At 35.4% G+C, this 12064-nt stretch overlaps 1 protein-coding gene across 2 annotated transcripts; it reads left to right on the top strand.

Annotated features, from left to right (window-relative positions):
• Positions 1-4102: 4102 nt before the first annotated feature.
• On the top strand, positions 4103-9642 carry LOC110787784 (DNA-repair protein XRCC1). 2 transcript variants are annotated; one of them, XM_021992431.2, is made up of 8 exons: positions 4103-4261; positions 4891-5196; positions 5302-5490; positions 6661-6772; positions 6884-6969; positions 7171-7290; positions 8711-8797; positions 9095-9642. In XM_021992431.2, the coding sequence occupies exons 2-8, from the start codon at positions 4963-4965 to the stop codon at positions 9446-9448; spliced, it is 1182 nt and encodes a 393-aa protein (XP_021848123.1). In that variant the 5' UTR covers positions 4103-4261; positions 4891-4962; the 3' UTR covers positions 9449-9642. The 2 variants fall into 2 exon arrangements, with proteins under 2 accessions (XP_021848123.1, XP_021848120.1); XM_021992428.2 differs by having other exon boundaries at positions 7165-7290.
• Positions 9643-12064: the final 2422 nt, after the last annotated feature.

Raw genomic sequence — 12064 nt, 5'->3', positions numbered from 1 at the left:
TTGTGAGGATATACCATCAATGGCGGATCTTCCTAACAACTTGGGTCCCGGGGAGGAAAATTCCGTAGTGTATTTTTAGTTCCACCATCCCCGTAAACCTTTGAGTATAATTGTATGAACATCGTACTCTACTATATTTTTTGCTTAATTCTTCTATTGTCATTGGACACCATAACCGAATATATAAAATATGATCAGCTTGTAAATAATTATTTGCTTCTTTATTCATTAGATTATTTGATACCCAAATCAATTTATATATGAGCTAAATTTATGAATTAAGTTACGTATCATTTCAATTTGAACTTATTATATGTTAATGATTAGAAACTTTAATAATTGAATTGGAATTACATGAAAACTTGAATGAGGTCTCAAAAGGTGAAAAAAAAAAGTTCAGGTCCTAAAAGGTGAAAAAACGAAAAGGTTAGTCCTCAAACTTTTGATTTACTTTAACCTTTTAACCCAAGGACCTAACCTTTTAATGTACTCTAGTTAAATTTGGCCGGAAAAGGGGAATGAGGTCCCAAACGGTGAAAAAAAAAGGTATAGGTCCTAAACGGTGAAAAGTTCAAAAGGTTAGACCCCATTTATTAGCTTAACTCCTTTATTTGCCAAAATAAAATAAAATTGGTAGCTTTTATTTATTTATTATATTGTCTTTCGTAGGATAAGGAGAAATGTTCTATCGGATTACATAAATAAAGCTATATTCACCTAGTTTGATAGTACTCCATATGATTTTTATAGTTTCTGGTATGGTATGGTTCTTCATGGTCTGGTATGCTTGAACGTTTTTTGTGAGTGTTTTTTGGTTTGATCTGATTTTTTATGGTATTTTCTACTTTAGTTTCAAGATAAATAAGTACTCCGTATAAGTAATAAGAACATAGACTAATTCGTTCGTACTTTACATAAATAATAGCGAGTGATGGTTAGTCTTATTTAGCGGTGAAAGTTCGGTTTTCAGTTTGGATTAAGGCCCAAATCGAATCCAAACCAAATAACCTTTTAATCCAAACCAAACCAAACCGAACCGAATTTTAATTTTTCAGTCCAATACAAACTATAAAATCGAATTTTCATTGGCCAATATTATACCTTTCACTTTGGTCTATTTTTGGGCCTATATTATACTTGTTTCTAGCCAATTTTCGGGACCTTAATTGTTACTATATTTTTCTATTTGTTTAAACCATGAGAATTAGACCTAAATTATTGTACCTTCTTATTCGATTTTAGTTCGGTTTATTCGGTTTCAGACTTTTCAATCCAATCCAAACCATAAAACTATTTTTTAAAAGAATCTCAGCCCAAACCGAACCGAATAGGGAAAAAAACCAAACCGAATTTCTTATTCGCTTCGGTTCAGTTTTCGGTTTTTTCCTACCAAACTTTCACCCCTGGTCCCATTAGGCCACTAAAAGTTAAAAGCGGGGATTAAGGGTAAGAAATCCTAAGAATTAGGGAGTAAGAAAAATTGAGAACCTAAAATGCCCCTAGTGCGATTTGATCCATGAGCTTAGTAGGAGTAAGCAATTGAGGGTGTGGACCAATGAATTAGTGCAACCTAATATGGAGGTCCATTTTGTGTTGCCCTTTGACTTGGGTTGTGTTTTTGTTAATGCATGTAATTGCAACATGGTAAGGTAAGGTATGGTTAGATTGGTAGGGTATGAGAATTATATTGATGTAACACAAGTACACAACTGCTTGATTTGGTCAGCATAAATTGGAGAGGTGAGTTTGGTGAGTGTGTTTATGACGTTTACTAATATCTTCCCAATTATGATAGGATTTTAGACATGCACATGAAGGAAGAAGAAAGATAAATTCTTTAGGTTTGTAGATTAGTGCTTTTGGAAGAAATAAATAAACTGATGTTGATAGGCTGCTGTATATTTTCATTACTGATTACGGCGTATTTTCCTTTGTTATACTCCGTAACTTATAAGTAGCGGATTAGCGTTATTTTCCTTTGTTATAACTTATAAGTAGCGGATTAGCGTTATTAGCGTTATATTTTCCTTAGTAAGAGGTCCTCCTTTCGAGAGTTACACCTAAGTGACCACTATAAAGAATCAAGAGGAGTAGCGGACTATTACAACTATCAATGTACATTGAGTCTTGAACTAGATGTCCTATATTAGCTATCCAATCAGTTGCGTTATACGATTTTGTTAAAATCTGATCCAAGAAACATCACGTATGAGAGTCCCACATTGTTAAAGGAGAATAGAGTTAATCACTTAATAATGTCAAGGGGCTAATCCCCTTGTTCTCATATGGTTTTAAGGTGGAACCTCCTGCGCTCTTGTTAGGTGAACTCTCTTTCTTGATGACGGGTGCGACCTAGGCCCGTATTTAACAGGGTATCAGAGCCAGACCCACAGTTGAGACCTTACTATATTGTATTATGGGCCAACTGAACGGGATCCATGTGAGGGGGAGTGATAAAGACACTCTGACCCATGAAACATCACATGTGACCCATATTGAAAAGGGACCTCACACGTGAGGGGAAGTGTTAAGATCTGACCCATAAAACATCACGTGTGAGAGTCCCACATTGATAAAAGAGAAGAGAGTTAATCACTTAATACTCCATCCGTATTTATTTAAGATATACACTTGGTCGGGCACGGGTATTAAGAAAAAGAATTTAATGAAATAAAGTAATAAAACAAGTGGGGTTGAGTAGATATTTTAATAAGAAAAACAAGTAGGGACCATGTCATTTTAGGGAGTGGGGGGTGGGGGTGGGGTGTAGATATATTATTTAATTAGATGGTGGGGTTGATAAGTTACTAAAAATGGCAAGTGTATCTCTTAAATAAATACGGCCGGAAAAAGCAAGTGTATCCCTTAAATAAATACAGAGGGAGTAATGTCAAGGGGTTACTCCCATTATTGCCATATGATTTTAAGGTGGGACCTCCTACGATCTTGTAGGTGGACTCTCTCTCGATGACAGGTGCGATCCAGACCCGTATTTAACATATTTTAAATTAGAAGTAACACCAGTTAACTAATACTCAAACGTACAAGATTGAAAATACTCCTCCATACAACATAGTGGCTAGTGGCATGTTCCTCATGGCTTGTGTGGGCGACTAGGCTCAACCTCATTGGCAGGAAAATTCCACATTGAATATTTAGTTGTGCCCAAAAAAATTGTGTATAATTGTATAAATTGCATATTATATGAAGTACTCCCTCTGCCCAAAATACTCGTACCGGTTTGAGTCGATACGCTTGTCAATGCACAACTTTGACCACCAATATGTTTAACTACATATTATAAAAACTTATGAAATATTAATATTTTAAAAATATATGTTAAGATGAAGCCAACAATATATTATATGCTAACTTTTGTTTTCATATACTATAAATAAAATAGGGTCAAAGTGAATTATGTGAATAGTGCAAAAAGTCAAACCGGTGCGAGTATTCCGGGACGGAGGGAGTACTTGTTTAATTATTCAATTCTACTGCTTCCCTTGTAAAATTGTTCAAAATCCGCCACTGATAGCCACAATAAGTAACACCTGTAAGTTGTAACCCTTCAAAAGCTACAATATTGCTTTGTACTACCTCCGTTCTTAAACAAGTGTCACTTTTGGAGAGTGGTGCGGTAATTAATACCCTCCATACTTATAGAATAGAGAATATAATGACAACATACCCAATAGGAAAAGTCTAAAGAAGCATTTTAATCAATCTAGCCCCTTAAATAAATTCTTACCATTTAAATCAATATTTTTTTCTCCTTTTCGAGGGAATACCATTTTAATTAATCGGTTTATATGTGTTCGACTCTATCTAACTATACGAAGTATGTTTCTTATATTCGCATCAGGGCCGTCTCCGGTAATTTGGAGGCCCTGTGATGTAGATCCGGTTAGATCGCCTTTAGCCGGGCCTGATTTGCACGCACCGCATTTCTATTAAATTTTTTACATGTTATTTCAGGTTTAAATGTAATAACACAAATCTGTTTGTTTCTTATATTCGCACGCATCGCGTGTATATACGATTAGTTAGATTAGATTATGACTAATATGCGAGATTGGATAACGGGATTAAGAAAAAGTGAAAAAACATACCAAACGGCCCAAAGCCACTTTTAAGCCCCGTTTATCGCAATGGTCCAAACCCAAGTATGAAGAAAATTCCGGCATAGCGCCCACAACTTTCAACGGCCGGCGAGAATAAACAAAATCCGGCAATCTCTTTTTCTCTCTCTAGAATCATCGAGGTAGGTACAACTTTCCCTTTCAAATTTCTGTAAAAGTCCACTTCCTCTTTTATTTCTTTCGATTTTAGCGGAAATCATAGTATTGTAATGTATGCTGATGAACAATGATGCATGCTCAGTGAGTCAGTTCACTATAACATAGATAAATCCTAAAGTCGTCGTTTTATTGTTTGTAATTCTTTGGTTGCATGTTTATGTTTATTTTATGGGATGATTTTATGATTTGGATGAAATGGCTGATTGTAATTGTAAGTGTAAACCAAATCATCCCATATAAAATTGGGGCAATTTGTTTATATCTGCTTTGAAATTGGAGTATTGATAATATTGTTTGGTGGCGCATAATGTATGATTGTATGGTGCAATGTAAATTCTGATATCGATTTGAACTGGGATTTTATTTTATTTGTTTGCCATTATTATTTTGAAAATGTTCAAGTTGTATTATGTTGACATAGAGGTGCTTGGTTTTTTTTTTGTTGGTTTTGTATGGGGCATAAAGATATCGATTTGAACTGGGATTTTGTTTTTTCGTTTGTCCATTATTATGTTTAAAATTTGGTTTCAAGTAGGATTATGTTGACATAAAGGTGCTGCTTATTGTTGGTTTTGTATGTGGTTGTGTTCAGAGGTTTGAGTTAATCCAACTGTGAGTGAATCCCACTAGAAGAAGCTTGAATAGTAGGGGGTTGATTTTTGACATGTCATCTTCAAATGCAAGTCCCAATTCTGGGACTGCTAAGAATCCGAAGCGAGCCTTACCTTCTTGGATGAGTGCAAGAGACGGTGGAAGTGGTGATAAACAAGGTAATGATAGAATGGATGATGACAGTTTGCAGAAAAAAGTGAGAGGGCGAGGTAAAGGAGTGAAAGATAGTGGTGAAGAGAATTCCTCTTCAGCCGGTCCAAAGAAATCGGAGTTCTCCAATCTCTTGGTATGATTACATTTATATTTGAGTTTAGATTTGTGAATAATCCCATATGAATATATGATGCAATTCTTGTTGAAAGAGAATGATTTTTCGGTGTAATATGGACAGGAAGGGGTAGTTTTTGTTCTGTCAGGCTTTGTAAACCCCGAGCGAGGTATATTGCGGTCACAGGCTTTAGAAATGGGGGCAGAATATCAGCAGGATTGGAATTCAAATTGCACTCTTTTGGTTTGTGCATTTCGGAATACCCCGAAGTTTCGACAAGTTGAAGCAGATGGTGGAACAATTGTTTCAAAGGTTTGCACCTTTATCTTGGTCAAAAATCTTGCTTGCATTGCGTTTGAACATGCTTTTTATCATTCATTTTTTTCTTTGTTTCGTTTTCTTGAATCATTAATGGTCTGGGGTAAGTTTAAGGGTCAACAACTGAAACAAAGTACGCCTTTTCTTTGAACTATTTCTTTGGAGAAATGATTGCTAATGCTACTCCTGTCATTTGGATAGTTTCCCAGAATATATTCTGACTTCTAGTCCTATTACAATGTTTACATGTCTTGTAGCAGGATTTTCTTAAAACATGTGAACATTCCACAATTGGTGAAGGGTAAACAGGAAGGTATTCCTGGGTGGAGGGAACTTGTATCTTTGCTTGAAGTTGCTTTGGTTTCTCTGTCATTCATAACAAACTTAATTGATTGAACAAGGTGACGGGCAAGGAATTTTGTTGAACACTTCCCAACCTGTTTAAGTGTACAATATGGTAATGGAAGTAGAACCTAAGTTTTTGAAGGGAAAACACTCAAATCTATATGACTTATGGGCACAGGCGCATAGCACTTCATAACTCACAAGAGTCAATATATCAAAGCATCTAAATTTCGTAGGGAAAGTAATGCCAATAAAAACATACGTAAACTGAAATACCTGAATATGAGATGACTGATGACCATAATACATCAACTACGCTAACGCATTACTTGGTACCCTCATGAGTCATGGCTCATAGTTTTAATGTGTTATTAAGGATAATAGTACTGATTTAAGGCTGTACAACGTTTTTGTGTCATGGGGTATAGGGTATTTTTTGTTGTGTGTGTGTGGCTGATGGCTGGGGGAGGTTAGGCTGTCAGTTACTCAGTGAAGTCCTGTGTCAAATTTACGCTTTAACCAAACAAGTATTCTCATAGAGTTTTGTATATTAGAAACCGCGGTTTACGTTTGTTCTTGTAACAAACCACACGCTGTTCAAATATTCAACCTAACTCTTGAGTCTTGAATTTACATGGTTATTTTGTTTCTGTGCCTCGTATGGTGATATAGTGATTTGACTTATTGACTACATTTTTTTGTTGATAATTGATATATCTTAGGTGTTTGTTCTCTCTGTTAGTTCTTTTGTTTGCTTGCTAATCTTCTTCATGCAAATCAAGTTGTTATTCTTATATTTTCCAGTGTGTTTATTGTTAGGACTGGTTTATAGAATGCTACACCCAGAAGAAGCTTGTTGACATTGAAACTTATCTTATGCATGTTGGTAAACCTTGGAGGAAAAGCAACATCACTCATACAGGGAACCAAGGTATCATGAGAAATCCCCCTCTTCTAAGGTTATTAGGTTAGAATAGAGGTGGTAGAAATGAAACAACAATTGGGTGTCGACATTGATAGCTAATATTGTGTTTGCTTGCAGTTTTTGAAAAATCCCAACATAATATATCTCGCAATCAGGAAGTGAAACAACGTGAAGTCGAGCCTAAAGCTTCCAGTTCACCAAAGGTTAGCCACTTGGCCATTCAAGTTGAAACTAGCAATTGTAATTTTTAGTGAAGTTAACAGTTTCTTGAATCTTGACAGTGTTTGACGAGTGGTTGGATATTATTCACATGTATTGCTTACTTACTAGACTCTAGGCAGATTGTGAATGATTTATGATTTATGCTGTCACTTACACTGGTGAAACATACTTTTTAGTTGCAGGAATTGAGAAGCAATGCGTCCAAATATCTTGGAGACAAATTTGCTGCTTACAAGGTGAAGAAATGGGCAGTTGATGATTTGAATAGAACTATCACGTGGCTTGAAAGTCAGGAAGAGAAGGTACACTATGATATTGCTTTTAACAAAAGTAAGGGAACAAAGCAAATTTTTAATTTTTAACTTTGTTTTGGGCGGGGGAGACAAGATTTGGACTAATTTATACCTCACACGTCAATTTTCACTTGGACACACAGACAAATTATGCAATATATGCTTACAAATGGATCAGAGACTAGGTTTCTAACAAGAGTTGGCAAAATATATGTGCTGGTGTATTTTTAATGTCGAAGGCACATGGCCACATGCCAAAGTACTTTAGAGCAAAAATTTGTTTTATGAATGTTGTATGACTTGGATGTTGTATCCCTTACTTGTTTCCAGAGTTTGGGAATGTGATAGGGACACACATACTTGACACATGTAAATATGTCTAGGTAAAATAGTTCAAACATTTTTCTGGATTCTGAATTTCAGTATGTTGTTAATATTACCATAATTCTATGAGTAATCTATCAAAAGCCAGTTAGAGTATTGTAGAAGTTTCAAGATAATCATCATTTCTAACTTTGTGCACTGCGTAAACTAAAATGTGCTTATGCCCTCTTTTCTTCCACCTAACTGTATTGGTTTTGACACGGTATTCCTGTAAGCCATCTTTGCCTGGTTAACAGGGAATAAATGACCTAAATTGACAAATTTTCACCTAGATTAAGCGTGCATGAACTGTGAATAACTAAATTGAAATAAAAAGGTGTACTGCAAGTGATTTTTGCTGCACGTGAACAACCTTTAGGGAATAAGAACGGCATAGTAAGAAATCCAGTACGAGGGTCAATGGGTAATACTATTTCTTTGGCTAATAAACTACAAAAATTCTTTTTTGAGGGTTTGAACATCGATAATGTGCCTTCATGGTATTAAAACTATTAAGTTTAAGGAGATTTGCCTAGAATAATCGAAGTTTGTATAATTCATGCTAATGCCCCGTATTAAACTCTGTTTATGCTTGTAAAAGTATGCTGCTTACTTGGTAAAGTGGTTAAAAGCTGTAAGGTCTCTCCTATCAAAGAAATGAAACAAAGAAACACTTCCTCATTGCTTTCTTTACTGCAGTCTGCTTTTTGCCAAAGAAAGGAAGCCATGAATTTAGAATTCTTACCCCTTCTCTCTGCAATCTCATGCTTTCTTAATATCAAATCAGTTGCTAGTCTTGTACTTAATCATATGCCTATCGGATGGTTTTTTGGCAATGAAGTTGAAGTCATTAGTACGGTTAAAACTTCTATTGATGCCCCATTGTAGAAACCAAACTTCTACGTAACAGGATAAAAGTGGAATTTAGTATGGTTACATTAGTGTGACATTAATGAAATCTTAGTTTGGTCATGTGCTTAAAATAGCATCTTTAATACAATTAGGCAAATGTCATCTTCTCTCATCATCTTCTCTCATCAACTGATTTGTACTATTTCCTTTTCAGCCTGAGCCCAATGAGATAAGGAGTGTAGCTGCTGAAGGGGTTTTGACCTGTTTGGAGGATGCCATAGACTTGCTTGAAAAAGAGGAGGTATGTGTGGCAAAAATTTAGCAAACATAGAAGTTCTACTTGCCGGCTTGTCATTTTCCAGTTTTTGATTTTTTGATTTTAAAAGCCACGTGATTTAGATTGAATCATGAACTAAAAATAGTCATATTTATAGTAATCATATTGATTTCGAAACCTGACAACAAAAAAATGCAAACTAGTTTTTGTGGTTTTCATATTTTAGTTTTTAGTCTTGTAAAAACAGAAAACTGAAAACAAAAAACGATACCGAACAGACCCTAACTTTGTGGTTTTCTGTTGTTTTATTTCGGAGTTTAGGATTTACGTCATTTGACTGAACAATGGAACATGGTCCCTCGGGTGGTGGAAGAATTGGTAGAAATGCAAAGTGCTGAAAGTTCTTCCACAATTTCGAAGGATGATCTTCACAAGCAGGCTCTTGCGTGTAAGAAGATCTATGAGGGTGAACTGAAGAAGATGCCTGAAGGTTCAAACAAGAAGAACAGAGAACCAAATTCTAACAGTCGTAACATAGGAAAAGGTAAAAATGTCGTCTCAGCTGATAACAGAACTAGTAATTCAATGGATTATGAGAGTGATGAAACCATTGAAATGACAGAAGATGAAATAAATGATGCTTACAATAGTATAGCTTCAAAACTACCTAGATGATAAAAGAACCTCTTTTATTGTGTATATGACACTAGGGGATATCGATGTTTTCAATTTTGATGTAGTGTTAATGTGTTATAGACATTGTTGGGCAGCAAACTTGTGTTATTGGTTTATACGCACCCGTTGCATGTAGAGCTACATACAACCAGGTGCACTTTCTAATTTCTGGTTTATACAGACCCGTTGAGAGACATTACTGTGCAACATATTTGTGTTATTTTTTTATACGGACTCGTTGAGAAAAATGCTGACTGGGAAATGTATTTTGTTTGTCCCGTATTCATGTATTATACTCTGTATTTCGTAGCAAGAAAAATACAATGGTGTGGGCAAAAGGACTTTTATGGCACCAAGAATTGCTTTTGCTTAGTCAATGATCTTTAAAAAAAAAATTTAAAAAATTAAAAATTGCTTCAATGATTACAAGTGTGTAGAAACTGCCATTTAAGAGCATGTTTGATATAGAGTTTTTGAGTGGTGGAAATGGAATCAATGATTTATTTGAGCTAAAATATGTGTTAGGCTAACTTGAGTAATTTCACCTTGTAAATGACAAAATGGGTAGAGGTTATCCCCTTTAGAATAGAGGTAAGCGTTTAGTACAATTGGACATCAGAGAACTGTTATCCCTGCAAATTAGTGACAAGGTTGGATAAGTTTTCCCGTTGCTTTATTAAGGACGCCGAATTGGAAGTGGAGACATTTCTAATTCCTCGATGTTTACAATCTATTTTATAATTTTCATAATATTTAAATACATAATTTTTATAGTATTTAAATATGTACGGAGTAATTTTCTATATCGGACACACGCATTGCATGTGCTTCTAAGCTTGTACTCCCTCCGTTCTCTTTGTTCTACCCATTTTTCGTTTGAAGTTGTTCCTTAATTATCAATCCACTTTATGGCCTGTTTGGAAACTTGAATTTCATTTGAAATTCTGGATTTGATCCAATTAACATGTTTGAGAACTCTTGGAATTTGGAATTGGATTTGGCTCAAATCCCAGCCTTTTAAGAAATGGGTTTAATTTAATGAATTTGAAATGCAACCTAAAGTGTGGTCATTTCAATTCCTTGGATTGAATGGCTAGTCGGCTACTGCTCTTTCTCTCACCCCTAATTTTCTCCCTCCTCCATTGCTCCAACCACCAGCTCTCCACCACCTCAACCACCAGTTCTCCCACCACCACACTCTCTTCTCTTGCAATCACCATCTCCTTCATCCACCTCTGTAACCTCCCGCGCCTCCAGACCACCGAATCGCCTCCTAACCGTGTAATGCCCCGCGACTAGTTGTTTAGTTTATTCAATTGTGAAGTCGATCACTTTTTTAGTCTCAGAGGTCACCAATACAAATTCTCAAGATCTGCCAATCTTAGCCAGGTGAAAATTCAATGCTTTTAGAGAAGACCAAGGGATGGAAATTGTCTTCCATAATTAAAAGAGATGGGATTCAAAGTGAAGTTCTATATGTTTTCAAGTTTTGTTTTTACAAGTATATGTTTTCAAGTTGAAAACAAGAGAAACTACTTTCGAAGTGTATAAGTTAAAACAAGAAAAAACATTTAATTTCATAATTGGTACGATTATCAAATTGTCGAATTGTATTGAGCAAAATAAATAAGTTGAATTTGACCATTTCTACAATAGCTGTCATAATTGTTCAATTAGATTACTGGTAAATAATCAGTTCTGATCAAATTTTGAAATTGGAAATTTCATTATTTCCACGCAACATGTTAAATTTGAAATGATAATTTAAAATTATCATATTTCCCAAACAAAGAATTTGGAATTGAATGTCAGTATTTGAATTCTCGAATTTGAAATGGATCATTTGAAATCAAATACTGTATCTGATAAATATTGTTCAAGTTGCTTTATTAATGTTAATCATCAAGAATTTAAATAGTACAGCATATGAGAGTTCTAACTCAACATAAACTAGGTTCTGATCTTCTACTAGGATTCCAGTAATATAATCCTAGACTAATTCTATAACGTACAATATTAATTCTAGTATCCTAGTTATACTAGTATTCTATCTTAACATCCCCCCTCAAGTTGGAGCATGAAGCTCTCGAATGCCCATCTTGCCAAGGAAAAACTTGAATTGTGATTTTCCTAATGCTTTAGTGAAAATATCTGCTAACTGCAACTTTGTTGACACGTACGACGGACAAATAATACCTTCTTTGATGGCATCGCGTATAAAATGACAGTCTGCTTCAATATGTTTTGTCCGTTCATGAAACACTGGATTCTGTGCAATGTGAAGAGCGGACTGACTGTCACAAAACACATTCATACCCTTTTTATGTTCTACACCCAAATCTGTAAGGAGCTGCTTCAACCATTTTAACTCACATGTTTAACGCTGCCTTAGAACGATATTCCGCTTTGGCAGACGAACGTGGCACTGTGTGTTGTTTCTTAGTTTTCCATGATACGGGAGACAGACCAAGCATAACAAACCATCCGGTTAAAGAACTTCGAGTTAAAGGACAACTAGCCCAATCTGAGTCGCACCAACCTTCTAATTGCAAAGCACTGTCAGAACGTAAAAGAATACCTTGACCCGGGCACTTTTTCAAGTAACGTACTACCCGT

Source organism: Spinacia oleracea, chromosome 4 (genome assembly GCF_020520425.1).
Source record: "Spinacia oleracea cultivar Varoflay chromosome 4, BTI_SOV_V1, whole genome shotgun sequence".
Taxonomy (NCBI): domain Eukaryota; kingdom Viridiplantae; phylum Streptophyta; class Magnoliopsida; order Caryophyllales; family Amaranthaceae; genus Spinacia; species Spinacia oleracea.
The sequence above is the reverse complement of the archived record's forward strand: the minus strand, read 5'-3'. Positions and strand labels throughout refer to the sequence as shown.

What these genes read in the sequence shown, in the direction of transcription:
- LOC110787784 (XM_021992428.2), top strand. Translation starts at nt 4,963, where the DNA reads ATGTCATCTTCAAATGCAAGTCCCAATTCTGGGACTGCTAAGAATCCG. An exon ending in CGGAGTTCTCCAATCTCTTG is followed by an intron (nt 5,197 to 5,301) that starts GTATGATTACAT and finishes TAATATGGACAG; the next exon opens with GAAGGGGTAGTTTTTGTTCT. An exon ending in AAGCTTCCAGTTCACCAAAG is followed by an intron (nt 6,970 to 7,164) that starts GTTAGCCACTTG and finishes CATACTTTTTAG; the next exon opens with TTGCAGGAATTGAGAAGCAA.